The 26,840-nt window shown below is 40.7% G+C and overlaps 1 protein-coding gene across 5 annotated transcripts in view; it reads right to left on the bottom strand.

Moving 5' to 3' along the window:
• The window catches only part of ERBB4 (erb-b2 receptor tyrosine kinase 4), a 578,878-nt gene that overhangs the window by 105,533 nt on the left and 446,505 nt on the right, over positions 1 to 26,840 (bottom strand). For all 5 annotated transcript variants that reach the window (XM_064433627.1, XM_064433628.1, XM_064433629.1 and 2 more), the window contains exons 17-19: positions 13,341 to 13,473; positions 10,684 to 10,806; positions 8,771 to 8,869 (exon numbers count right to left, since the gene is read on the bottom strand). In XM_064433627.1, the coding sequence (XP_064289697.1) occupies positions 8,771 to 8,869; positions 10,684 to 10,806; positions 13,341 to 13,473 (355 nt within the window). The remainder of the gene's footprint in view (positions 1 to 8,770; positions 8,870 to 10,683; positions 10,807 to 13,340; positions 13,474 to 26,840) is intronic.

Genomic DNA, 26,840 nt, shown 5'->3' with positions numbered 1-26,840 from the left:
TTTCTGTGTCATGTAAAGCAAGAAGATAAAAACAAGCCCTGGCCTATGAGAAACCTATGCAATTCTATTTTGAACAATACTTATTCACCTCTGTAATTAAAAGCCTGGTATTCTATATGAAGCAGAAACCTTCAGGATACACTTGTATTCACCTTGCAAGTAACTAAGAGGGAAGAATACCTATTCTCCCTCTCATGTTGCTAATACACAATTTGCTTTATGTATCAAGTGTCATTCAGCATCTTTGAAACATCTGATCTAGGAAAAAGCTAATGAAAACATTTTAGACACATTCTCAACTGATAAAACAGCTTTGTCTGAAAAAAAAACCCTTCATATAGTATTTGCTTGTCTACATAAACATCCCAAGGTAATTTAAAACCTGAGGATAATTAAAAACAAATTTTAAAAATTGAGTAATTTTCTCGGAGGTTATGGAATCTGGGTTGCAATTCAGAGTTCCATCTATAAAATGCTAATAGTAATAATTAATCCTCTCCCCTACATCTGATGTGTCTGTATTGACTGAATGCCTTTCAGGGCAGGGACAATCTCACCAGAGTTTCATCATGTCCAAGAGATGCTGTGTTACCACAGCAAGAAGCAACACCACAGTCAGTATGGAAAATATTGCTCTGCACAATCTCCTTATTTTTGGAGCTACAGCTTCAGTAGAGAAGGACCAGGGATTTCCAACCAGCATCTGCTGCTCTGTGGACTGCCAGCCCCAGTGTGACCTCAAATGGATCTGCTTATCCCAATTATTGCACTGATATCAAAAAGTCTTGGCAGAATATTATGAAGATTCAGAATATTACGAAGATTATTAGCAAGCCAGTCAGGACCCACCTTTCCCTGTCTTATTTCTTCCACCACGAGCAGCAGCAGAAATATCCGATTGTCACTTGTAAATAATAGGTACAATATTAATGCAAACAGATGGCAATTATTTTTATAAATCTCTGACAGTTGCTGATGTATCAGAGGTGTCTGGATCAGTGCTGAGGCACAGAAAAAATTTTTGAGGGGTTATTTGCAACAAAGCACTGAGGGAGAAGTACTACAAACTACAGTATTTGGAGGGAAAATGTATTTTGACAGTGATACTTGAAATTCAGCTCCTATAAGCCTGTGCTTCTGTACCCTTACATTCCTATTAAAGATGGTCACAGCATGAGCATTTGTATGTTTATATGGATTTTTTTCTCCTTACAACATAAAAAGCCTTGTTCTCTCTTAACTTTAAGTTGACTTGGCACCTCATTAGATCTGCCATTAACCTCAAACCAGTGATGGCTTGTTTGGGATGCATTACAGTTAAGCTTGTGGAAACAGTGCCTCTCTTTTATTAACAGGGGTCCTATAAAACCCTGCATTTTTTAGCAGTTTGGCAACATTCTGGCATTCACAGTGCCCTTTAGGAACTTAAACATTAACATGCGCCTATTTTATATTGCTAATAGGAGCTGGAGGCACAGAGAAAGAATGCAAAGCTATTTCTTAACTACAGGTTTTCAGTTTTAGTGATAAGACAACACTTGTCACCCTGTTTTCAGTGACAAAATCTGCTTTAAAACTGGATATCTGTGTCAGCTTCTTCTCATAACATATCAAGCATTATTAAAAGACATTATTTTCTTTAATTTAATAATTTTACCATGTTTTGTCACTTTTATTTCTGCACTTTGCATCTGAATCTCAGCAAGACTGTAAGTAGAATTCCAGTATCCCCAGCTAGTTTGCTGCTGTTTAAGGAAAATTGTTTCTCCTGTTTGTAATGACAAGCCTGTGAGCTACAGCCTTCCACTCCAGCAGGATCTGTGCCTGCAGAGGAACATTTCCCCTCTGCCTTAAATACCACCAACCACTGGCTGTGCAGATGAAAAGACCCACACCTGCAGGCACTCTATCCTCTTGGGATGAGTCCCCAGAATTCATGGCTTTACAGCATCCAAGGGAAATTTTTACTGAAGCCTGTAAGATTTACTCTCCTAAAAGCCCACATCCAGATACTAACATTTAAGTCCAGGGAAGATAAGAAGCTGGAGGAAAGCATTCTCACCCAGGCCCAGATCTAACCTGTGATGAAGGGTGGAAATATACAGCACAGTGCCCAGAAAAAAAAAAAAAAAAACAAAAAAACAACAACAACAACAAAAAAAAAAAAAAAAAAAAAAAACACAAAAAAAAAAAAACAAACAAAAAAAAACCAACCATGGTATTGAGACTAACAGAAAACTCATTGTGGAAAGACAAATCCCATAAGCTCCTGATTAAATCCCCTAATTCAACTATTGTGTACCACATATGACACTCACAGCACCACCTCTCTGCCTTTTTTTTCTTTTTTTTTTTTAATATTCCCATCTTTTGCCTGTTCAATTTCTAAACACTTTTTCAAAAGACCTCTCTCCTACTGTGTCCTGATAAAACAGTGGCAACTCTGGGATCCTGACCTTCAGAACAATTACATATACAGCCAAGCAAATAACTCACTTCATGTTCTAGTAACCAGCCCCAAAAGTACATGCCAAGGAGAGAAGTATCAGCCCTGTTATTAGGCTGCCTTATACATTGAAATAGAGAGTGTAATACAAGATCACAGTTCAAAATGTTTCCTTTACACATACACACTTTCCAGCTAAAATATTTGCATTCGATATTGCAAATTCAATATTTGATTTTGATTAGACTCTTTAATACATTCAGTTAATCCACAGCTATATTTCCCTGTGAATAAATGAACACTCCCACCTGATCCACTTCCCATACACAGATTTACCCAACCTTATGCAGGGTTTCCACATCATAAAGCATTGCAAAGCTGAAATAGGGAGTTCTGCAACTGCCATAACAAAAAGCATCTGAGTGTATTTCCTGACTCATTTAGGAGTAGCTCCTAATGTCAGTCCCTCACTCAAGCATGGGATTTTTTCTGAAATCTGTGGCAGACTTCTTGGAAGGATTACTATGGAGGTGAGGCCCTGGCCCTGCTGAATTCACTGGCCAATTCACAGCTCCCCTGGATTTCAGCAGGGCTCAGACCTCCCCCATCACCAGCAGTAGGCAAACTCACTTTCCCTCACTGCATTTTCCAGTCAGATTTTATGCCAGCAGAATTGTTTCCAAGCAGCCTGGCTTGTCTGTCTGTGCTTGTACCTCATCTTTTCTGTGTGTGTACTTTCACCACACAGCCACATGCTCCTGCATATGAAAAATTAACCCCCCCCCTGCACACACACACACACCATGGAGGGGGAAATTGCCCTCACACACCATGGAGGGGAAAATTACTGTAACCAACATTTAAAGACAAATTCTTGCTTCAGATGGAAATAACAGAAATGTAGCCTTGAAACAGTTAATCTCCAGATGACTAAAAGCAGTTAACCTTCATCAGAGATCAGATTTCCAGCTTCTGCAGAGGCTGAGCACTCTGGGGGCCTGTGCATGGTATGCAGCACTCTCAAGGACAGCTGGATTTCTGGCATCTCTGGACAAGCTGCAAATTGTAATTGCCATCCCAGTGAGCTCCTGTGCCTGTGCCTGATAGGGAGAGCTCCCCTCTAAGTGTCTGCTCACACTCAGTGTGTATGAGTGGGGAGGAGGGGCTGCACAAAAGGAAGTCTAAGATCACAGGATTAAACTAAACTATTAAAATCACAGTCCATAACTCCTACAGTCACAGGGGCTATGTCACCCCTTGCCCCCCACTTCCTGCTGCTTGACATGATGGAGTGCAAACCTGTTTGAGCTGCAGTGGAGCCCAGAGCCAGGCAGTGCTTACAGACCCCTCATGGCAGCTGGAAAGGAGGATGTGCACAGCAATGACAGCAAAAGAGGATAAGGAAAAATGTCTCACTGCTGCCATAAAGGATTTCCTTTGATCCTAAACCTGCCCTTTCAGCTCAGATTCAGGATTAACTCTGTTGTATTTCCAAGCAGCCAGGCAGTCAGTGGAATGTCTGAATCCAACTACTGCTAGCAGCAATTTCTTTTCAGACTTCCAGGAGCATCTACATGGTCTGTTGAAGACCTGGGTCAAACACTGGGCTGGGCAGGAGCATGATGTGTAAAAGGAATTAAAATATTTTTAAAATATTTAACCAATCACCCTCATAGTCACACAAGGCAGGATCTTACAAGGAGGCTGAGGGCAAATGCACCTGTGTCTGCTGAGGAATTGTGAATCACAGAGTGTGTCTGTAGCCTCAAGGGCTCTGTGACTGCCACCACGGGGCAAGCAAAGAGCCAAAAAGCTTCAGCCTATAACCCTCCTGTGTCTGAAGCCAACACTGGAAACCAAGAAAAGCTAAGTCTTCTCTCACCTTCTACACCTGACTAGCTAGCTGTACTTCCCATCTAGACACACTTGAGGAAACAAAGAAAGCATCTAGGCCTATCCATAACTCTGTGGGGTTTCAGCTGAACAGGAGAAAGAATTCTTAGTCAGTTACATGATTTTTTTGTCTTCAATCCTCTGAACTGAAGATAAGTTTGATATTGATATCCTCAAGCTGAGGGCCTGTCTTTACTGTAAGACAGGCATACAATTTAGAAAAAGCTGTTTCTGCAGCACATCTGAGTGATTTATTCATTTAGTTCATTAGGCCAGACATAAATAAAAGATGTGGGTGTCAGTCCCCTACATGCAGCTTTAATTTGCTTGCTACATGTCTGGTGGAGGTCACTGTCACTTACCACCTCTGCACTTGGTGTGACAAATGTCCTCCCACACTCCAAGTGCTGCCACTGCAGACAGCAGCAACTGCAGCGAGCACAGACCAAGCCAGGAAGCCTCTAGATCTTAATTATAAAACCATAAAAGAAACCAACTGCCTCTGAAGCTCTCTTACCAGGAAACAAATGAGAATGGGAAATTTATTTCCAACCATAAATCCCAAAGCCTTCAGTTTAATTTTTCCCAAGTTAACTTTCTCACCTAGCTAAGCAGCACTGCCTTCTATTATTAGCTTCTGGCCCAATATCAGCTGACCACCATCAGTCAAACTGTCTTCATCTCAATGAGCTCAGGGACTCCCAAGGAACTCTGTGGATGCTGACTTGTGCTTGCAGCCTCTAATTATATTCTAACAGATAATGGAGCATTTAAACTCAGGGAGGATAGATTAAACTTGTAAGTGGATCAAAATCCTGGACACAACCACAGCTCTTAGGATTACTTCCTGGAAACATCAAGCTTAGAGGAAAGTCCCTCACCAACTGTTTCCCCATGACAAGTTTTTTAAGAACATATTTTCAGCCTCAAAGGCTGTTTGCTCTGCTTTCCAACTGCAGCATGTCCTTAGAATTCATTACATTGTCAGTTGAGTATCTGGCTTGATGTTAAATAATCTGACCAGGCCAATGGCTACTTGACTTATCAGACAATCATAACAGTCACACAAATTGAGGCTGAGGAGGTGAAATTATTCTCCCAAGTGAAATTGTAGCTCCTGTTCTACTACCAAGTAGCTTCTCAGCTGCACATTTGCCTGTTTTTCTCACCACAAGATTCTCTTACCTCCATAAAACTCAGGACCATCATATATTCTGTTCCCAGCCTTAGGGTGAGAAGCAGGACTGAGCTCCTTCCTGATTCCTCTGTGTCTTGCTGGTGACTCCCTCCCACACACAGGTGCAGGCAGAATTCAAACTTGCACTCTGAATTCAAACTCCAGCCCCTTTTGGGGACATGCCAGAGCAGAAACTCTGCCCTGCAACTTAAGCACATGACCATGCTGAGGGGAAAATCCTTTAGACTCCATCATTATCCCAGACACAATACACACCCAGAAGCATGTGGGGAAATAGGGTAAACCTACACTTGACAAAGCAGTAACAGCAACCTGTGTGTGGTGAAAATAAATCCAGAGAAGGCCTCCTGTGCAGTCTAGCTCTGCCCTGGTCCAGGCTACTTTGGAGATTCCAGCTTGTATTGCTGTAGCAGACACAGACCTACTGCAGTGACAAATCTAGTGACAAACACAGGGAGCAAAGGGAAGGGGCTAGCTGGGAATGGGTGGAGAAAGCCTGGAAAATAAACTCTGCTGTGGCTCCCTCAAGAAAAATCCCAGATAAGGGCTGTGCTTTTGGATGATGGGCAATTCATCATCTCCTGATGGGAGGTGCTTAGCCAGAGCAGCAGAGCTGACATCAGGCATTATATCATTACAGTCATTACTGCCCCATTAGCAGGGCTTCAGGCTGCTGAAATGACATCCCAGGAGCCAAATTGTTTTTCTTTACTCCTTCAGCATAACGTTTAGCAGAATTTCAGGAGCTGCAGGGCCCTTTTGGACTCACGTTCTGCCAGCATCAGAAGTTTTCACCAGGTGTATGGGCAGTGCCACTAACATCCAGAGCAGCCATTTCTGTGGACACTGAAGAGTCCCAGGTACTCCCTCTGCACACAAAATGCTGCTTGCCAAAGGCTTTCCATTTTCCAGAGCCTTTCTAAGAGGAATGCTAACTTTTACTTACAGGTACAAGGACTCTCCTGACCCAGGAAGAAGTAATTGCTGACAAAAGCACACCTACAAAGCCAAGGGTGCGACTCATGTAATGACACTTTCCCACTAACCTCCTCTTCCCATTCACTACCAACACTGTCAGACCCTTTTTAAGAAAGAATTAACTCCACCACGTTCACAGTGGCATTTAGCCACCTATATACCTTTCAAAATATGACACAAGTGCTTTTAACCAACAACACTCTTTTTATTGAAGTACAACTGATGCATTTTGCATTCAGAAGTACTTTTGCATATTTCCTTATAAAATGAGTAAACAGTATCCAGTTTTATCAGGATAGCTGTACTGACTAAAGTCTTGAAGAGAATGAGTAAAACAATTTTTACTCTAACTTACATTTCAGTGAAAGATATTTAGGTTATCTCCTCATAATTTAAATTTTGGCTTAAATTTTTAAAATGTTTAAAACTATGTCTTTTTTGGGACAGGGAGGAGTAGTCACATTAAAACCATAACTTTCACAAGAATGAAATTTAATCATCTTCATCAATGCAGTACAGAAAAGGATTACAAATCACTGCACATATATCAAAAGCAGAACTGATAGAAAACATATTATTTCTCCTTACTGCCACCTGTATCAAGTAATGATGAAGTCTAATTCTTTTTTTAATAATTATAAACAACCTAAGGGTTATTTTTTTAACCTCAAGAACTCAAGACAACTTTACCTTTTCTCTCATCTTGCAGCCACTGGGAGAAACTCAGGAGAAACTATTAATTTAAAGAGAAACCTTTCCTACTGTAACTGTACAGCCAAAAACGTCCAGAGTTCCCAAAAGCCTCTTCATTTCTGAGCCATTTATCAGATGTTCTGGTGCAAACACTGGGGGGAAGGATGGTCTAGTGAACTAAAGTGACCTAAGCTGAGCTGTGAAACCTCAGACAAGCAACTTTGCCTTCTACCAAGGACCTTATGTTTTCTTTGCTTCGAGGTTAATCAGTATCAGAGGAGGAGCTGTTACTGCTATTTCTCTATCAGATCAGGGGTCAGATCCTGATCTGGTACAAATTGCTCAGTTCCACTGACTTTCACACAGTGATAACAATTCCCTCACCTTTAGGCTGGAATCACTGACTGACCACTGACATCCAGTTCACCTGTTCTCTTTGAGTAGCTGTATTATTAGCAAGACTCTTTGTCCATTAAGCAAACATATCTAATACTTGTTATCCCTTTAGTGCAATTAATTCCTTTTAAACAGTGCCAAAACTGCCTTTTTAATCTATTATTTGTGCAAAATAATTACTGAATGCAACAGAACCAGTGAATGATAGAATCATCATGGTTGGAAATGATCTAACCAATACAAATGTGCAGTGCTCTGTAAAAAACACAGGAAATCCCTTCCTCTACACAGTCTTCCTTCAACTGCCTAAGAACTCAGACATGAAACAGCTGTCTGGAACACATAAATCCATAACTGCACATTTCTGTTCACTTCTAGGAAAAATAGACTATATAGTAAAGGGAATACCTTCTCCTTGTGGCTTACAGTCTCATTAATGCTCACAAATTAGGCCTACACACTGAACAGATCAGCAAGATTTAAAAGTCATGCAATTTTCAAGTTCACAAGAGGGACCTACAAAAAGAGTGCAAATTTCTATGACTTGTCAAAAAATTGTCACTGAATAAGACATAAAGATTCATGGTGTCAATAAGCCTTGATCTTGACACAGAGCTGAAAACTGAGTGCAAAGCCTCTGTGATCATAGAACATTCATGGAAATTACCATCTCGACCTCTTATCCATGGTATTTCAGATTAGTAAAGCAAAAGGACTTTTAAATCCAGTATATTTTAATTTTCCCCTTGTCCCTGTTATGCTTTGCTGCTGCTGCCAGCTCCCAGAGTCTCAGAACACCAAAGTGGAGGAAAACTGAGCTGAATTTCTCTTCCTGTGAGTTCTACATCAATTCAGACCTGCATGCATGGTGAGATCCTCCCCTGCAACTCTTCCTCTCTCTTCCATGGCTTTTCTGCCACAGAAAGATACAATATGTGGCCCATGAGACAGAGGAGTTTTAGTCTTATCCTGACAGAAAAACAAATTATTATAAAACTCCAAGCACCTTGGGGTACATGCAGTGGAAAACCCAGCCCTGCCAGGTGCTGTGTACAATTAAATATAAAGAAAGAAAACTGGCAGGAATTTGTCTTTACAACCTCTGTGGGCTACAGGAAGACACAACCCCTGCCAAAACCCAAAACCACTGCTTTTGTCTCACTTACATCCATAAACTCCACGTTGGCTTTTGGACCAGTGGTTTCATTAAGGATCTTAATGGCCACAGGAATCTTTACTGTTTCTCCCTCAGGGACCCAGATCCCCTAGAAAAAGAAAAAAAGAAGACTAATAAGACAACAATCAGAAAAACTTGATTCATAGTTACAGTTCTTTTTGACACAGTCTGTCATGTTATGTAGATCAGTTATGGGACTCAGAAGGGAGAATACACAAAATTACAAAATTTTTAAAAAATCCATAAAACTACTTCTTACATCAAAACTAAACTCTGATATAAAATGAAACATTTTGTATCAGTGAACATCCTTGATTTTCTTGTCCACAACAGGATCTCTAAAGAGCAATAGCAGCATGGACATGATGCACATTTTCTAATTACTCAGATATTCTGATACTGCTTTGGATATAATCAAACAAAAATCTAGATTTTCTGTCTGGATTCTGATGCTCAAATTTGAAGCTATCAGTAAACTCTCAAAACTTTATCACCAGATCATAACATCATGAAGGAACAGACCACCCTGAGACTAATATATTTAGAGTGAAAAATTTAGGGGCTGTTTGTCTAATTACTTAATACCTGAGGATCAAAAACTTAGGTGGCTAAAAAGGAAATTTAAAATTAAAATTCACAAACCATCTTGAGCTACTTTTCCTTCATTCTTGACTATTGCTGTGTTCTTGTCAACCTCATGGCATCCATCTCTATCACTTTATTATCATCTAACTATATTTAAACTTGTTATTCATAAATCTGTTCCCATCACTTTGTTGCTATAGTGGTCTGTGCTTCCTACCTTTCCTCTCCTCTTTGAGGACACATGCAGGTGCTCTGACCTACCACCTTGATCTGGCAGGTTTGGGCTGCTCCCAAAGGGTTGGGGAATTGCTTTGACTTGCCCACTAAGCCCTACTTCATATCCCTCTTGAGATCTGGACATGACCAACAGACCATAAAAAGTAAATACTTCTTTAACTGAAGTACTTTCTCCATTGTGAGTTCCACTCTCACATCCCAGTTGTTAAAGGGTACCCTGAAGTAACTCATCTTTTCTGTTTAAATGGAAGAAACAAGAAGTGTTACAGTTTAGGTAATGGCATTGTTTTTACTAGGTATTATTGCTGTTGCAAGATCCAGGTGACACTTGTGAAAGACAATGTTTATCCATCTTTCCAAAAGATGGAAGATGATAAAAGGCACTCTTAGGCAAGAGCAGAAGGGCAAACCTTGGTGCCGCACTTTGCCAGCAGGACAGTCCAGCTTGTGTAACCCTCTTGCACACAAAAATGACTGGGGCTGACATGTCTTTGCTCACCAAGAAATAATATTTGCATGTACCATTTGATGCTGAGGATGAGTGTGTCATTCACATTCTCTGAAAAAAACCCTTCTGCCCAGGATTTTTCTCCTGGGAAGCTGAGAAGCCTCAGAGAAAAGGAAAACAATTCTTATCTCATTCACTTCTCCTGTGTTTTGTCCTTTGGAATGTGTCTGGAGATTGTTTCATTGGATTCTAGTGTGAGTTATTTTGACTCAATGGCCAATCAGTGCCAAGCTGTGTCAGGACTCTGGAAAGAGACATGACTTTTCATTATTATCTTTTTAGCATTGAGTAAGTATCCTTTCTGTATTCTTTAGTATAGTATAGTATTCTTTAATATAATATAGTATTACAAAGTAATAAATTAGCCTTCTGAGAACCTGGAGTCAGATTAATCATTCCTTCCTTCATCAGGACATTTCCCTGCAAATACTATAGATGAGTTCCTTGCACTCAATTCCAGTCTCCCTTCTCTGCCAGGGCTCAGGAACCACCCCTGGGAAAAGCTGCTCTACTGCAATGCAGAAGTTGCCTGCTCCAGAGGTAAAAGAGGGCTGTGTGGGGAAGGCTCTCACCTTGTACACTGTTCCAAAGGCACCAGAGCCCAGGACCTTGACTCTCTTCAGCTCTGTCTCCTTCAGGATGCGGAGCTGGGCTTGGTTGGGCGCCGTGCCGCTCGGGGTCAAGGGTTCCACCAGCTGCAAGGAAAACCCAACAGTCCCAAATACTGCTGAACACAGAGACCCGTCACAAGTTTGTACTGAGAGTAACCAACCCAAGGAAATACTGGAACAAGATAGTGGTGGAGATCTATTGACCCCTGCCCTGCCAACTCTTGGAGGGATTTTTCATCTTCAAAAGCAAACGAGCAACGCCACGAAACCAAGAGACCTGATAAAGCAAGTCTTCACTCAAATGCAGTAATTTCCACCAGAAACTGCATGATGGAATTATGAACTGGAAATTGAATTGGTGTCAGAGTAACACATCCAAGGACTTTTGATAATGGAGGCAGTATAAATATTTTCTAGATGACAGAAATATAGCATTTATTATCAGTGTACCACATCCTATTTTGCCCATTTTAGTGTCTTTTAAGTTGGCCATATTTCTTTTTAATGGCCTGGACTAAACGGCTCATCACATTCTTATTCTGTTTTGAAGAAGGGACAATTTTTCTGAACTTCTGTTTTACCACACAGGAAGACAGCTTTAGGAAGAAAACACCTTAGAGCAGACAACTAATTTATAACAGCCACTAATTTACTGCAATTAAACAATTTGCTCAAGATGTCCCAAGAAACTTTGTAAATGAGCCACAATGGCACATTCAGTTAAAAATGCTCTTAGATCTCATACCATCTCTGCCAGAAAAACAATCCTTCTTTAAAAATAAATTAAAAATACACGTAGAGCACAATACTCAATACAACAAACATTTTGTTCCTTTATAGGATGAGGAAAATAATTCAGAGCTCCTCCTACTGAAATTGGTTTGAAAACAATGCAGCACTTCAATGCGCCATGCTCTGCAGTTTGAGAACTACTTCTTCTTTTAGCTCTTTGGGTGCCATGAACTACTTAATTAGTTGACCAAACTAATTAATTTTGTTCAGGTAAAAATACCAGTACCTGGCAATTAACAGGTAAGAAAACATAACAAAAGTTGCAAGCAGCAAGTTGACTGATTTCTCTTCCCACTTTAGATGTTCAGTATTTATACCCTAAAAGAAAGGTTTGCTGTAAAAGAAAATTAGGCATGCTGCCAGCACACTTCTGTAATTTCAGTTTGTGAAGGATGCAAAAGTGTTCTGTGCCACAGTCCACCAACACAGGAACGGCAGGGAGGGGTGGGGATGTGTTGTGGGGGTCTAAAACCAGGCTTGTAGGGTTTGATGGAGAATGATCGACAGAAAAAGTAAGTCCTGTTACAGCCTCCAGCTAAAAAGAGAGACTTCAACTAAAGCTAATTGCTTGTGTGTTTATTTCAGGATGCTCCTGATTTAATCTTCAGTTTCTCAGCCAAGACAGCAGCTTCCCCACATGTTCAGTAGGAGGCCCTGGTCCCTCAGGACTATTGCCAGCCACAGCTTTTATCTGACCAAATGAAAAATGAAATCTGGACTTCAAAGCCAATGCAAGGAGAACCACCTGCTTAAAATAATTTATGCTTAAGTATGGGCTGATACAGTGGCAAGATTTATTAATCTAAAGACACTGAGTATTGTTAAGCTTTCTATACAGCTGAACAGTGTTTAACAAGCAACACAAATTCTAGCCAAACACGAAGATACTTGTGCAAACAGACTGGGGATGCATAAATCATGTACTCCCAGCATCTACAGTGGAGATGAGTGGGAGCAGAACCCTTGGAACAGAAGAGAAAACAGCACTGTCAATAATGCCTTATCAAAGAGTCACTAGCTAACAGCATTTCCAAGCTTTATTACCTCACAAAGGAGCATCCTAATTTAAAAATACCATCATTTGCAACGTGTCTCAAATATCGGACTGAGGAGATTGCAGTAATCACCACTGCAGTAGCTGATAGATGTACATTTAATGTTCTATTTAAATATACATCCTGGATTTCCCCCTTCACTAGTGACACTTCAAAGAGCAGGATGGAGCCATCACAGCACTGTGCTCTAGCTCTGCTACATGCTATTGCCAGTAGAACTGTGAACTTCCATTGGTTCAGCTCTGTGAAGTATCTTAGCTTAATAAAATATAATATTACAGGCTTTGACAAAATCTGCACTACAAAATCTGCAGTCTGGATTTTGACAAAATTTGCACTACAAAGGTATTGTAGGCACTGGGAACAACAGTAAGTTACAACGTCTGCCTTTAAGCATGAAGTTTGTACCAGAGCTTGTGGAAAGAACTTTAGCCTTAAAAGTCAACCTACATATGGCCAGAATGAAACCCTGTAATATTTCAGCATGAGAGCTGCTAAATGTACTGATGAACTGGGATAGAAGTTCAGTGGAGAGCAGGATGGGAGCTGAGAAATCTGGTGGGACACTTTTCCTGCTCTTCAGGAGCCATGAATCCGTACTTGCACAGAAAACCAGCACCTTGAAACCACTTTGCTCTTTTCACCAGTTCAGTCTGCACAGGTAAGCAGAAGGATTTCTACAGGTCATGGAAGACCTGAACATCTCTAATATAACAGCAGAGAGCCCTGCATGCCTCCCCAGACAGCCTGTGAGGAGCAGCCCTGGCTCACCTCAGTCTCCAGGAACCTCCGCAGCGCTCTCTTCTTCTTGATGCTTTTGCGCCGAACGTACACGGCGAATGTCAGGCCCATGATGACGATGATGAAGAGGCCACCAATAACTCCAGCAGCAATCAGGGGGGTTCTGGCAATCAGAATCAGAGACTTTACTTCCACAGCTAGGGGTGAGAGACCAAAGAATGCTTGGGTACGTCAAACACAGTCACATGGAAAGCTCATTAACTGCCTTATGAATTCCATCCCAGATGGGAAGTCAGGGCAGACACATTGACACATTGTAGGAATTTGCTTGTTTTTCATCATTATGCCAATTCCATTTTTGTTTACAAACCCCCATGCACATGTGAGGAGTCGTGTGGACAAGGAAACACAACATGCACTTGGATGGCAAATGCAAATCTGCAATGGCAAAATGAGGACACAGGTATCTGCAGGTTCCTGTGAGAGATCTGCCCGTGCTGACTTTGGCTCCACCCTCATCAATTCATGGACTCGTGCACTCAGGGAAAAACAAGCCCGTGAAAAATGCCCAGACTAGAAACACAATGTGCCTTCCTGAGCATGGAGGAAGCGAGAGGGAAGTTCCAGGCAAGATGTGATGATCACCTACAAAGACAATGGAGAAATCAGGCTCCCTCCAGAGAAAAACTCATAGCAGTACCTTAAATTGGGTATTTTCGCAGCGCACCAACAACTTAGCAACATGAACACACTCAGAGCATTTAACATCCATCCAGCAGTGGCTGGAGAGTTGCTGAAAAGATGGGTAAAACCACAGCATGAAACTGCAGTGTACAGTGGTGCTGAAACCATTGCCTGGTAAGCCCAGGACATGGATTCACTGTTGTCAAGATTGTGGAAATGTCACTGCTGTGCTCTAAAAGCCTCCCTCAGTTACATCTGAATGATGATGAAAGGTACATTACAGCCTATTAATAAAAATGTACCACACAGCTATGGAAAATTTTAGAGTCTCCCTCAGAAATACTAAATTGTTTTATACAACCCTTTTTTATTCTTCTTTTTACAGCCTTTCCTGAAGCAGTGCCATCTCGCCTGGTATGGTGCATGAAGGTGTGTCTACATTACTACTGAGAATGCCTCCTACTCCCACATCCAGTATTTAAATTTATTTATATCCACATTTTCCCAGGGTAAACACCTTAACACAAAGGCCTATTGCAGTTCACAGACTTTATGATGGACTCTAAGCTTGCAAATAAAGGAAGGAGAATGTTGTCTGGCTGGGAAATGGGTTATAGTGTTTGGGGAACATGAGTCCAGTACCACCTCCTCCTCCTCCTCCAAACACATTGCCCTTTCTAAGCCCAGTGGTTACTCTGATTTTGAGGGCAGAGCTTAAAGAATCTGGCATATCCACCCCAAACAATGCCCCTCTTGGTTTACATGGCTTTCTACATTGCAAGAAACTCTTTAACAAGCAATTATGAAAAACACTGGCCATCAAAAGCCTCCTATGGAGCTTGTACTGCCTAATGCTCTTGAGCAGAGGAATTTTTAAAATTCATTTTTATGCTGTATGAGCAGTCATATAATTTTTAACAAACACCACTAAACCACAGAGTGACTAAACAGGAAGGAGAACTCAACTTTAAAGTGCATATTAATAACTGGCATAACAGTTGTCAAAGTAAGTAATTGGAGTTTTATAGTACTGTGTACTCTAAAAGTAGTCCAAATATTATTTACATGTTAGACTATAATAAAGAAATGGTTCTAAAGGGGACATAATAAGTAATGAATAAAATAAAATGAAGTTTGTAGCTCTTCTATTATTATAGAGTACAAGGGGGTTTCAAAATGGATCTTTATGATTAATCATGTGAACTCTCACTGACTTTGAAAGAATGTCCTCATTTTTAGTAGGTAATTGAAAAAAAAGGAAATAATTTTCAATGACTTTACCAAACAAGCATTTTAGTTGCTATTGTGAAATATTCTATAATATACCTGAATTTTCAGGAGGTACCACCTAAACATATTATCAAGCAATCTTAAAAAAGAAGTGTGAAAGGGATAGTACAATGTGCAATAAACTAATACATTTAAATGCTAAACAAATCAGTGAAATACAGAAAAAATTGTATTTTCCACTCAAATAGTGATCAATTGCCGTGACTCCCAAATCCACTACCCTTGCATCAAATCCTGCAAGTCACAAACACCCTAACCTTGGATGTGGTCACATTCTCCTCTCTCTGCTGCTGAGCTAAGCCCCAAAGTCAACAACTCAGGTTTATTTGCTCCAGGACCAGATGCCAAGTCTCTGCAGCCACAGCTCCCTGTTATCACTTCACACTCTTTCAACCACACATGAATTATTTCTTAAATTTTCAGGGTGCTACTGCATCACTGGGGTTATTTTCACGTGTGTTTGTTGAGTTGACTTTTCTCTTTTTCTCTCTGTTCTGCTAATATCAGTTCTTCTGCCTCAGTTCTCTGCTTATTTTCATGCTTGCAGAGCTGTACCTTTAATACCCTGATGAATTCCATTAAGCTGTTTACCTTTCTGCTGGGCCATTGCTGGGGTTGTTCAGCACAGATCCCTGCAAGGTGGCACTGACCAGAGCTGCTGCTGAAGTCACAAAACCTTCTCCCATTTTGTTTTTTTTTTTTTTTTAATCCAAGCCTTTTTTGCATAGGCACCTAACAAACTGTTTGGCTTCACAGGCAGCTGGACACACAAATCTTTTCTCTAGTGGCATTAAGGGTTTAATCCACTTACTTTTGTTACATTACTGTCCTACAGCCACCTCCATGACTGTAGTTCCTGACATTTGCCCCCCTCAGACTACTGCCCACTTAAAACTAATTCCATGAGCAATGCTGATAAAAAGACAAATAATGCACTATCAAAAGCCCCCCTCATGTTAAAGTAATTTTTAAAAGCATGGAGGACTGAAAAGGCTCAGAAAAGCCAAAGTTCCATGTCAGTCCTGCCTGTCCAGCATAATTAATGGACAGCCAAAAGTCAGTCCTGGCTCGCATTTCTTACAGCTCCACCACTAACCCACCAACAGGAAACTCCTGATACAGCCACTGCTCTCCTTTACACACTGGAAATCTACTCCAGAGGATGGAAACAATCTCTGCTAGGTGTTTCTGGATTTTCATGCTCATCAAAACAGGCTTAGCAGTCCAAGAAGCATGGCCCTGAATCATAGTTCAACTCCGTATAATTAATTTGCTATCCCACATCCCTCCCTCAACTGAGGACAGAATACCCAATTAATAAGTGGGAAAGGCATCAGCTGGGGAGGCTGTGGGAGGAAAAAACCCCATAACACGAAAATCCTGCCTCTTAAAGTAGAAACTGTGTATCTGTGTCTAAAAGTTGAAAGAAAGATTCCAGTATTCCCTTAGGAGAAATGAATAATATATATGTATTTCTTTTTTAAAGGGTACTGTGTTTTCACGTTTAGAAACATTCCACACACTAAAACTGACATTGAGTTCAAAGTTAGTATTCCAAGATGGACAAGGATGTTCAGCAGCAGGGCTCACACCATTCCATCCACTCCAAAAGATCGGAACAGCTGCAATTCCCACAGTGCCCTGAGACCAGGTATTAAAGCCTAATTACTGATTTAGATGAGCACAGGGTTGGTCTCACACTCTTGACTGCAGAGTGCAGCAGAAAGGGGAGAGGAAATTGAGTTGTGGCCTATGGAGTAAAGCCAACAAACACCACCTGCTTCTCCATCCTTGGCATTGACCCACCTGGTCTGAGATGTAAAGAAACTGAGCTTTGAAGCCAAGCTGTTAGAAGGCTCCAAGTTCCTGTATCAACTTTCTCCTGCTTGGAATTTTTATCTGTATATCCAAACAGGATTCATTACAACCTTGAGTGTTTGCTAAGCAGTTCCTTCTCACAAATCCTTGTTACCAAGGCATTATTTTCTCCTAATGGATGCTTCCCACACTGCATTCCTCACCCCTTCCATCAGTGGGGGTTCAGCCAACTTTGAAGCTGCCCTTTCAGAGATCTGAGGGATTCTACTAATCCTGTAGAGATAATCTTAGTATTTAAAACATACAAGATAAACAACTGGGCTGGGAAGAAAATTTGTGGATGTTTCACCAGCCTCTCTCTGCTGTGCTGAGTTCCACAGCCACAAGGTCCAGAGTGCCTGGTGCTCACCCCAGGGGTGGCAAGGATTCATCTGATGTTATTCTCACCAAGACTGCTCTGCTTTATATCTTTTTCAAGAACATGTCATTCTTTCTCCTCTCCCCTCCTAATGGGAGGGTGTTTGAATACTGAAAAATGGCCCTGTTTATTGCAGATTGGGAGTTTTTATCACAAGTAAACACAGATTTTAACTCACAGATGATCTCACAGTTACACAATTACTACCAATTCCACATTTAATCCAGAGATGGGCAAACTGTCAACTAGCCACAACTTTTCAATATGCAAAATGACCTGAGGGTTGCAGTCTGTGTCTGGGTGCACTCAGCAGTTAAACATCACTAAAGAGCAGACACTGCTTTCACTCTGGCAAGGCTCACGTGGACAAACATGTACCTGTTGGCAAAACTGCTTTTTTCTTACCCACACTAGTTCTTGCATCACACCACTTTTTTAAGAATGTAGGCGTTCCCATTTCACTCAGCAAAGTAAATGAGGATAAAGAAAAAATATTAAGTATATCTTTGAAAATTATTACAGCCTAACATTCAGCACATTAGTATGTATCGATTCAAAATCTGTGGCATTTTTATTACCACACACAGTGCACAATGGATTTCTTTAAAACTGGTTTTAAATCTGAATGGCATAATTTAGAACTACCACTCTGTTACATTTTCCGCTATAAATTACTAAGAACTCTCAATATTAACTCCCTGTTAATACATCTGACTAGGAATAACTATGGAGTTATAGGATTATAGCATCAATATCGAGGTTTTTTGTGGGCTTCTCCTTCTCTAAAACTGAAAAGTCACAATAAAATCTCTTGCACCCCTGCTATTTTTAGGCTGAGATTTTTCTTTTCTGCCTCAACTTAAGGAATGGTATTGTTAAGAGCTTGCACACTGACTCTGTTTTGAGGCTTGTGCTTTAAATAAACAGATTAGCATTCTTTTTAAAATATGCCAAGTCAGGCCCCACATAATGTAGATTGATTTATCCGTGACACAAAGCCAGTTAAATCCACTAGACTGAACTCACAGGTGAAGCCAGTTCATCAAGTAAAAGAGCAATCTGCTTTATAAAGTTGTCATATTTCCCATTTTCTTTGCAAACAATAATATTTTGCATTAATAAAGGAAACTAGAGCTGTAATGACCACAGACGCTGATGGACTGCTCTGAAACCCAAACCATCAGCATTAGCTCCAGGAGTTTCTCTCTGCATAAAGAATTCCTGTTAGAAGCAATCAACTCAGCCTGCTTTTCTGCAACCAGTGGCAGTCACCTGGCTCATCATGCCTGTGCACATGAAATTATCTATCCAGAAAACACACTTTTCTCCAATAGAAACATGGTCTGCTTTGGTGGCAATGTTTGTTGTTCATTCACAATGATATCTAGGGGCATCACGGAGCAGCACAAGCCATGGCAGGGCCTCTTAAATTGCTGGAGAAAGACATGAAATCTGAACCCAAATCAAATCTGTGGGTACCAAAACATCCAGTGGGAGCTGGGTCACATGGACAATACACACCATAGCTCTTAGTTTGGAAGATATGCCTGGGGCTGTGTATTCTATCACCATCTGTCAGAGGTGGGGCAGTTCTCTTCTGTTCATTGGGCAGTTTTCTTTATCTCTTCCAAAACCAATCCTCCCTCCAGGAGATCTCTGCTGTTCATGGCCACTGAGTGTCCCTGCATGGCTGATCAAATTCCAGCATCCCACTGGGAGATGCTCTGCCCAGGTGAGGAGCCAAGCATTCCTACCTGGATACAATCTGACACTGGAACACCACAGCAGCCTTTGCCCACTGCATTCCCAGAGGAGCAGCTTTCTTCTCCACTGCATTCCCAGAGGAAGACCAGGCCCATCTCCAGCACCCCTGGAGCTTCAGAGGAAAACTGCACCCTTGTGCAGGATCCCTGCTCCAGCAGAACCACAGCTGGCACTGCAGGAGGGCTGAGCCACCACGGAATGGGACTGTGCCACCACCCTGAAACACAGGGGGTCAGGGCCTATTCTGACTCTGGCAGTGGTTTTTTCCTTCTATCACATTTGTATTTTTAATTTTCTTATTAAAGTATTAGTCATACTCCTATATCTTTGCCTGAGAGCCCCTTAATTTCAAAATTATAATAATTCAGAGGGGTTTACATTTTCCATTTCAAGGGAGGTTCCTGCCTTCCTTAGCAGACACCTGTCTGTTCAAACCAAGACAAGCTCAAAACTGGAACATTCTGCACTGCAATAGGTTTTTATAAATATAAAGAAGAGAAAACATGAAGGAATGTTCAGTAGTATTTAAATAACTATCAGGAGAAAAACTGTTTGAATATTGTGCTCTTTCTTTTGTTATTTTTTTAAACACTTTTTTAATTCCACTGGTGGAAAGTGCTTGTAATTCACTCAAGTTCAGTTAAGTGTTTGCTGAAATTGAACTATTCAACAGAAGAAATATCCAAACCCACATGTGACTGTGCCTGTAGACTGCACAGGTGGATTGTCTACCTCTAAGGAGCTGCAAGAAGGTTTCTTTACTTCATGTCCTTAATTTTTACTTTATTTTCCAAATCAACATCTTTTGTCAGAATATGCATTTATCTCTCTTTTTATACCTGCCTGCTTTTTTGGAATGCCAGGCTTTCCTGAAAGTAATCATTCAGAAGATGTAAGGAGAACAGAGCAGATGTTTTAAGTGGTTGAGAACACTGGACTGCTTCCTGTTCCAGCTTTGAGTCATTTGGGACAGCAAGCATTTGCTTTCTCAAGCTCCAGGATTTTTTCACAGTAGAGAGACTCCAAAGACTGTATGTGGGGACGAAGTCTGACATGCTGAACCAGATTCCTTCCTCTGAAGCCTTTATGATTCTCCTTTATGAAAAAAATTCAGTGCATTGAAGAGAGCCCCAACCTCTGCCCATTAACTCTCCAAGCAGAACAAGCCCCTGCACAGAAGGGAACAGTCAGACTAAGGTTCAGCACTGGACACTGGCAGAAGAGAAAAACCAAACATCAAAACTGAAACAGGGGAAATTTAGATCATATCTTGGGAATAAATTTTTCCCTCTGAGGGTGCTGAGGCCCTGGCACAGGTTGCCCAGACAAGCTGAGGCTGCTCCATCACTGACCAGGCTGGACAGGCCTTGGAGCAGCCTGGGATACTGGATCTTTCAGGTCACTTCCAACCCAAACCATTCCCTGATTCTATGATAACAACATGGGACATGATAAACAGATAAGAACAGAACTATTGCACTGTGTTTCAAATCTTCAAGATTCTTGTCATATCCAATAATTTGTTCCGTAGTAAGAGTTCACGCAGGTTTCAGCTGAGGTTTTTTAACAAGTGGTGGCATTAAAGCATCTTTTGGACCTATGTTTGAGATGAGAGTGCATGGAGATTTGTAGCAGGATGTGTTTGGAAATATGCATCCATATCTTTCATGTATTATGTACATTCATGCACACCCACAGTTAAATATCTTTTCTTCAAAGCCTAAATCAAAACAGTCACACTTCACTCTGCACTGGCATGTTTATATAAATAGAGCATTTGAAACATTTATTAGAACACTAGCAATGGCCATGATGCTGTTAGCTTCAACACAGATTTTAGCTACTCATCACTTGAGTTCTAAATATGCAGAATTTATCTTTGTGGAGCATAGCAGGGAAGAAATGCAGCCACTGCTCATAAATATAGAGGGAAATTGAAGGCAGATAAAGAGCAAGGTATAAGGAATTTCTTTGAGTATGCCTGATGCTACTTTTGGATTTATCACTATTATTTTACTGGAACAGCAGACTGTCTAAACATCCTACACAAATTATATCAATCATTGGAAAACACTATTTGCTTGCTGGGGAGAAAACTTATATAAAACTGATATCCTGTTCCTGACACAAGTTTATACAGGATCACCTCTTATAAGATACTACACCCAAAAGTTCTTTTATGTTAATAACTTATCAGTCATTCTTATGTTACCAAATGAAGCAGAGAGAAACTTTGGAGTATCTTGCAACTCCTCTTAATTCTAGTCATCATCCACTGCCAGCATTTCCCCAAAGGCCATTGTAAGAAGCAAAGTTGAGCACAGAAGCTCCAAACTCACCCACTGTCACTGCTCTCCTCCTTATCTACAGCCATTCAAAGGAATCCCATCCACTCCAGGGGCTGTAAAAGAGCCGAGGGAAACCTTGGCTCCTTTGTGAGCATCGTGCTGCTCTCAGCTCTGCTGCCATGGGGCTGTGTTTGTGTACACAGCAGCCTCCCACCATCTCCAGTCACAGATGGGACTGGGTTAGGAAAGCAGCTCGTGGCCATGGTCAGGATACTGCTAAGAGCAACCCTGGCTCTCCAACTGCTCTTTATTAGAATTGTTTTTTAATACACTAGAGCCCACATCGAGGAAAATTATAATTTAGTAAAATAGCTCTTCCTTCTCTCAAATATTTGTATGATAGAACATTGCAGAATTTACTGCTTTATCTGTACAGTTTCTGAATGTTAAAGAAACTTGTCTTCTGATAGCTGTTACAATTCCAGAATGGAACAGGCCAAGCATCTGGGGAAACAGTGATCCAGCTTAAAAAAATCTTTTTTCTCTTCCAGTCACAACCTCCTTCCTTTCCCCATTCCACCAAATCCCCAAACCTAAGTATCAGTACTCTGACAGGTAGTGGATCCAGCTGACTTTTTGTGCTTTTAGGTCTCACTGAGTCTGAAGCTCATTAGAGGTCAAGAAAATTAAAAAAAAAAAAAACAACCAAAAAAACAAGGAGAGAGAAGGCTTCAATACATTTTTCCCCCTGCCTCTGTCATGAGGGAGAGAGGGATTGTTCTCATTCCACTTCAAAAATACATGTACTTGAAGTATTTAAGTAATCAGCAGCACAAAAAGGCTGATGAAATCTTGAGAGAGTACATCCAACCATACTGATACAGCTATAGGTTTTGGCTTGCTTTCTTAGTGATAACCCTTCTTCTCACTGGAAGTTTCCTGGAAACTGCTCCCTTATTTTAAAAATCCATTGATTAAAAGCTGACTCAAACATCCCCAGATTTGGAATATGCAGTCCTGATCCGCTGGTTGATCCAGGAACTGGAAGTAGGGAGAATTCACCCAGAACTGAACTTAGCCTTCATCCAAGTTATTCACATGCAGAGGACATCACTGCCACGAGGGAGGGAAAAGAATGTCTATGGGAGATGGGACAGATTTAAAGCACAGATATTATCTCTTCAGTCTGTTCTTTGTCTATTATCCCTGCTGTGATTGAGACTATGCATATTAACAACTAGTAGTCCATTTTAATGCAGGAATACTTTTTACCTTTTCATTTTTTCCCTTCATCGGTCCATTAGGGGCAGGGAAAGATGTGATTTACTTCTGAAATTTGCACATATTTTTTAAGGAAGGCTATTCACTCAGGCAGAGCAATGCCCATGGATACAGACACCCATGAACTGAAAATTTCCCCCTAGCTGATGCAAGCCTGCTGGGAACTTGGAGGAGATGGGTTTAGCCACTGCCATGCTGCTGAATTACATGTGTAATTCTGGAATTACACATCTTCCCTCCCATCTACCAGACCACTGCAGTTTCTTTGCTTCTGACCAACCAGCCTACAGGATCTGCACACCCTGGTCCGTGTCCCCAGCATTATTTTCTGACCAACTTGCAGATGAACATACTTTATTACCAAAAGCAGAGACTGCAGTGTCTTGTGTCCTCTTCATCCTCCAGACCTACACTGACATCAGGCCTACAGATTCAAACCTTGCAGGATTAACTTGAGCAAAAGAAATGGCAACTAATAAAACTGCAACTTCCATCCTTTTGCTTCCTTCTACTTTTCTGCTGTCACCACTTCTTTTCACCCATGTATGGTGCTTTACAGCTTCTGTGCCTTCTAAGACATACCTGTACTACCTAATTTCAGTGACACATCTAAACAACATTGGATTTACAAGCAGAGAACTAGAGTTAAAATGGAACAGCGAATGCAATAAGAACATGTAACAACAATCCAAGTGAGCACTTCAAGAGGTGTCCAACACTGGGGTATTGCTTTGAAATCCTGTGTTTCCAAAGCACACACTATATCACAGACAGAGTACTGGGAGTCAAAGACAAGTTGTATGAGGAAAAAATTCACACTTTTTCTTACAAAAGTTGATTGCATTTCAGAGAGTTTTCCTTTAGGCATTACTAGAAAAACTTTGTATCATTGACAAATCAGGGATTATATCATGACTGGACCATGGTTAACCAAAGCTTGGCCCTTGTCCTGAGGATGAGGTAGTATTTGTTCTCAGATTTCTGCATAAATGCCACAACTCTCTAGTATGAGAAACTACCAGCTCTGGTGAGAAATGTACCACAACAGGCAAATACAGAGTTACCTCCTCAAAACCCTCTGCCAAAGAAAAGCTCAATCAGAACTAGCCAGCACCTGCTCTCCACATTATCCCATAATCTTTCCTTGCCTGTTTTATCATTTGTTCAATCTCAGATAACGACAGAAATTATTTTCGACATTATCTCGTATTGATGAAACAGCCAATATGTCTGCAAAAGATCTTGTTCACCAGCAAGTGAAAATGGTGTCATTAAAAATTTACATCAGATTGGGAAAAAAAAAAAAGCATGAAGCTTTTTGACAAAAGTACAGATAAGATCTGAATGAGTTTCTCATCTCTCTCAGCAAAGGACAGTCTGAAAACTCAGAATTTTACCTGACCTAACTGCTAATGAGCAAGCACATGTGAACAAAACAGAAATCTTGTGTAAAGTCATGTGGAACTCTGTGCCTCACCCACAGCTGACAGGAGCCAAAGTCCAGGTTTCAGCAGCTGGATTTACTTGTCTCTGTCCAACTCAGTACTCTAATTCAAAATTCAAAAGACATTCTAGCTTAGACCATGAGCCAAGAGCTGATCACAGCTGGAAATTATTGTCACAGACACTGATGTGTCCTGTCCCATGGCAGGAGGAGCTACACCACCCTCTTGCCTCCAAGCTCAACACAAACTCATCTTGCTTGGAGGAAAAAATTCCTAGTCCTGATTTCACAAGTCTAGGGCTGGAGAAGAGAACATCACCACAGAAAATCATTTCAGGAATCAATAACTTCATTAGAAATGCACTGGCATTTTGCTGCTCTGAATGTCTCAGATTTCACCCATTTTATACCTCACAGGCACCTGACTCTCCTTTTCAGTCTGCTAGACTTAGTGCCACCCTTAACCAAACTTTGTCTTCTTACCTGTGTAGTTCTAGAGGAGAATCTACCTTCACTTTCAGACAAAATAAGCTTTAGATGTTTGAGTTCCTAAACTTCATTCCAAGACACAAGGTATTATTTCCAATGGCTCTTCTCTAAAGCCTCTCTAACACACATTCCTGAGAAAACAATCAGTCTCTCTGAAGGTACAGGATCTACATTCTTGTTCAACTCTCTCCACTAACACTGTAACTAGGGAGAAAAGAGGTAAAATACCTCTACTTTACAGAAAGGAGATGCAAAGGAAGCTGAACTAACAAAGAGAGGGCAAGGCATGGGGAATGAGTTTAGTATTAGCCCCCATTTCCCATTAGAAATTGAATTTAGTTTTTTGAAACTACTACCCAAAGGTACAGATAATTTACATGACATTTTCCCAGCCCGTTACTTTACTTTACAGCATGGAAAAAAATTATAGTAAGATTAAATAATTTGGTTTGATGGCTTCATTTCCTAATGCTCTCTTCCTGAATGATTGCTGGTATTTGTGGTGATGCTTCCACCCTTGGTAAATGCTGAGATACAACTTCCCAGAGATAGCACCGAAGTCAGGACTTCGTTAATTCCTTTAAACCTACAGATTGTTTAATTACTTTAATTCATTTGCCATTGTGTTTGCTACACACTAGTAAAGCATCAAATTGAACACTGGTATTTCCATTCCTGCAAAAGCAAATGAAAAGGACTGACAGACAACTGTACTACCATCATTAACAAGTTATCTGCTAGTTTTGAGCCAATGCTAGGAAAGCTATTGTAATTTAACTGAGAAGTAAACATATATTTTAGTGTGTAAAACAACAAAAACAAAAAGGTAATGTCAATGTGCAAATTCTCATGTGCATCACCTGTTCTATGCTCCATCATTCCAGAAAACTGGTGTTAAACAGGCAATGAAAAGCAAAATGCTCTAAACAACACCAGCCAAGCGCCTCCTGCTTCATGCAGGAATTGCAGCTCCTTCACACCTGAGTAAGGCCACAAGGAGTAACCCAAATTGCAGAGAATTAAGTCTGGGCTGGGCTCTCAACTCTAATACATTTGTCATGTAAATTTTTCTAACTAAGAAAGAGTAACCAATCCACATTGCACAGGTAGATTGGAAGTAAGACCACAAGCTTTAGTTCTGATTTATGTAATAAATATTAATGAATTATTAAGGAACTATTCACTGAGGTTTAAACAACCCTACATCTTCCATATTTTGAAAGCTCTACAAATGTATATTTAATAATAGATAATTAATTTATAACAAAATTAAACCTAAATTAAATCCTTATTTCCAGCCATGAGAGAAACCCATTGGAGAGTGGTGAGATATATACTGTTGCTTTATAATAAGGTCACTTCTCCATGGCAAAATTTTATTTCTGCAAGGTATATTATTTGTGTAGCTAAATCAATACAGACCCACAACACAAGGGTGATGAGAAACCAAAGCAATCACCTCTGCAATGGCACTGTGTCTTGTTTTCCATTCTAATAAACCATTTATTAATTAGCATTTCCTATTGCTTCTTTTTTTCAGCAGTGATCTATCACATTTGGCCTTCATCACTCATTTTTTCTGCTCATAGTTTAAGTAAAGATAACTTAGTCAACTTTTCAAACAAAGAATTTTCTTATCAAAACCAACAGCAGCTGCTGAGGAACTTGGTCAATGAGTATCAACAATATCAAGATGCTGCATGGATTTATTGCCCACATTCTACTCCTTGTACAACAAACAGGGCTTGGAGCAGCCTGGTCTGGTGGAAGGTGTCCCAGCCTATGGCAGGGGGGCTGGAACTGGATGAACTTTAAGGCCCTTTCCAACCCAAACCCCCATTTCAGGATTCTATCTGTACAACAGGAAAGAAGGAATACCCATCTATACCCTTTCACAAGAAGGCCAGTCTTAAAATGTGGAAGAGGTAAAAAACTGGAGGAGCTCACAAGATCACTGCAGTGACTTTCATTGATGTCCCAGGGGTACTCCAAAGGCACTCCCTCCTAAAGCTCCAGCCAGGGAAATGCCATGGCAAGAACCCTCAGCAAAGGTC

The sequence above is a fragment of the Passer domesticus genome, chromosome 10, assembly GCF_036417665.1.
Source record: "Passer domesticus isolate bPasDom1 chromosome 10, bPasDom1.hap1, whole genome shotgun sequence".
In the NCBI taxonomy this organism is placed as follows: domain Eukaryota; kingdom Metazoa; phylum Chordata; class Aves; order Passeriformes; family Passeridae; genus Passer; species Passer domesticus.
The sequence above is the reverse complement of the archived record's forward strand: the minus strand, read 5'-3'. Positions and strand labels throughout refer to the sequence as shown.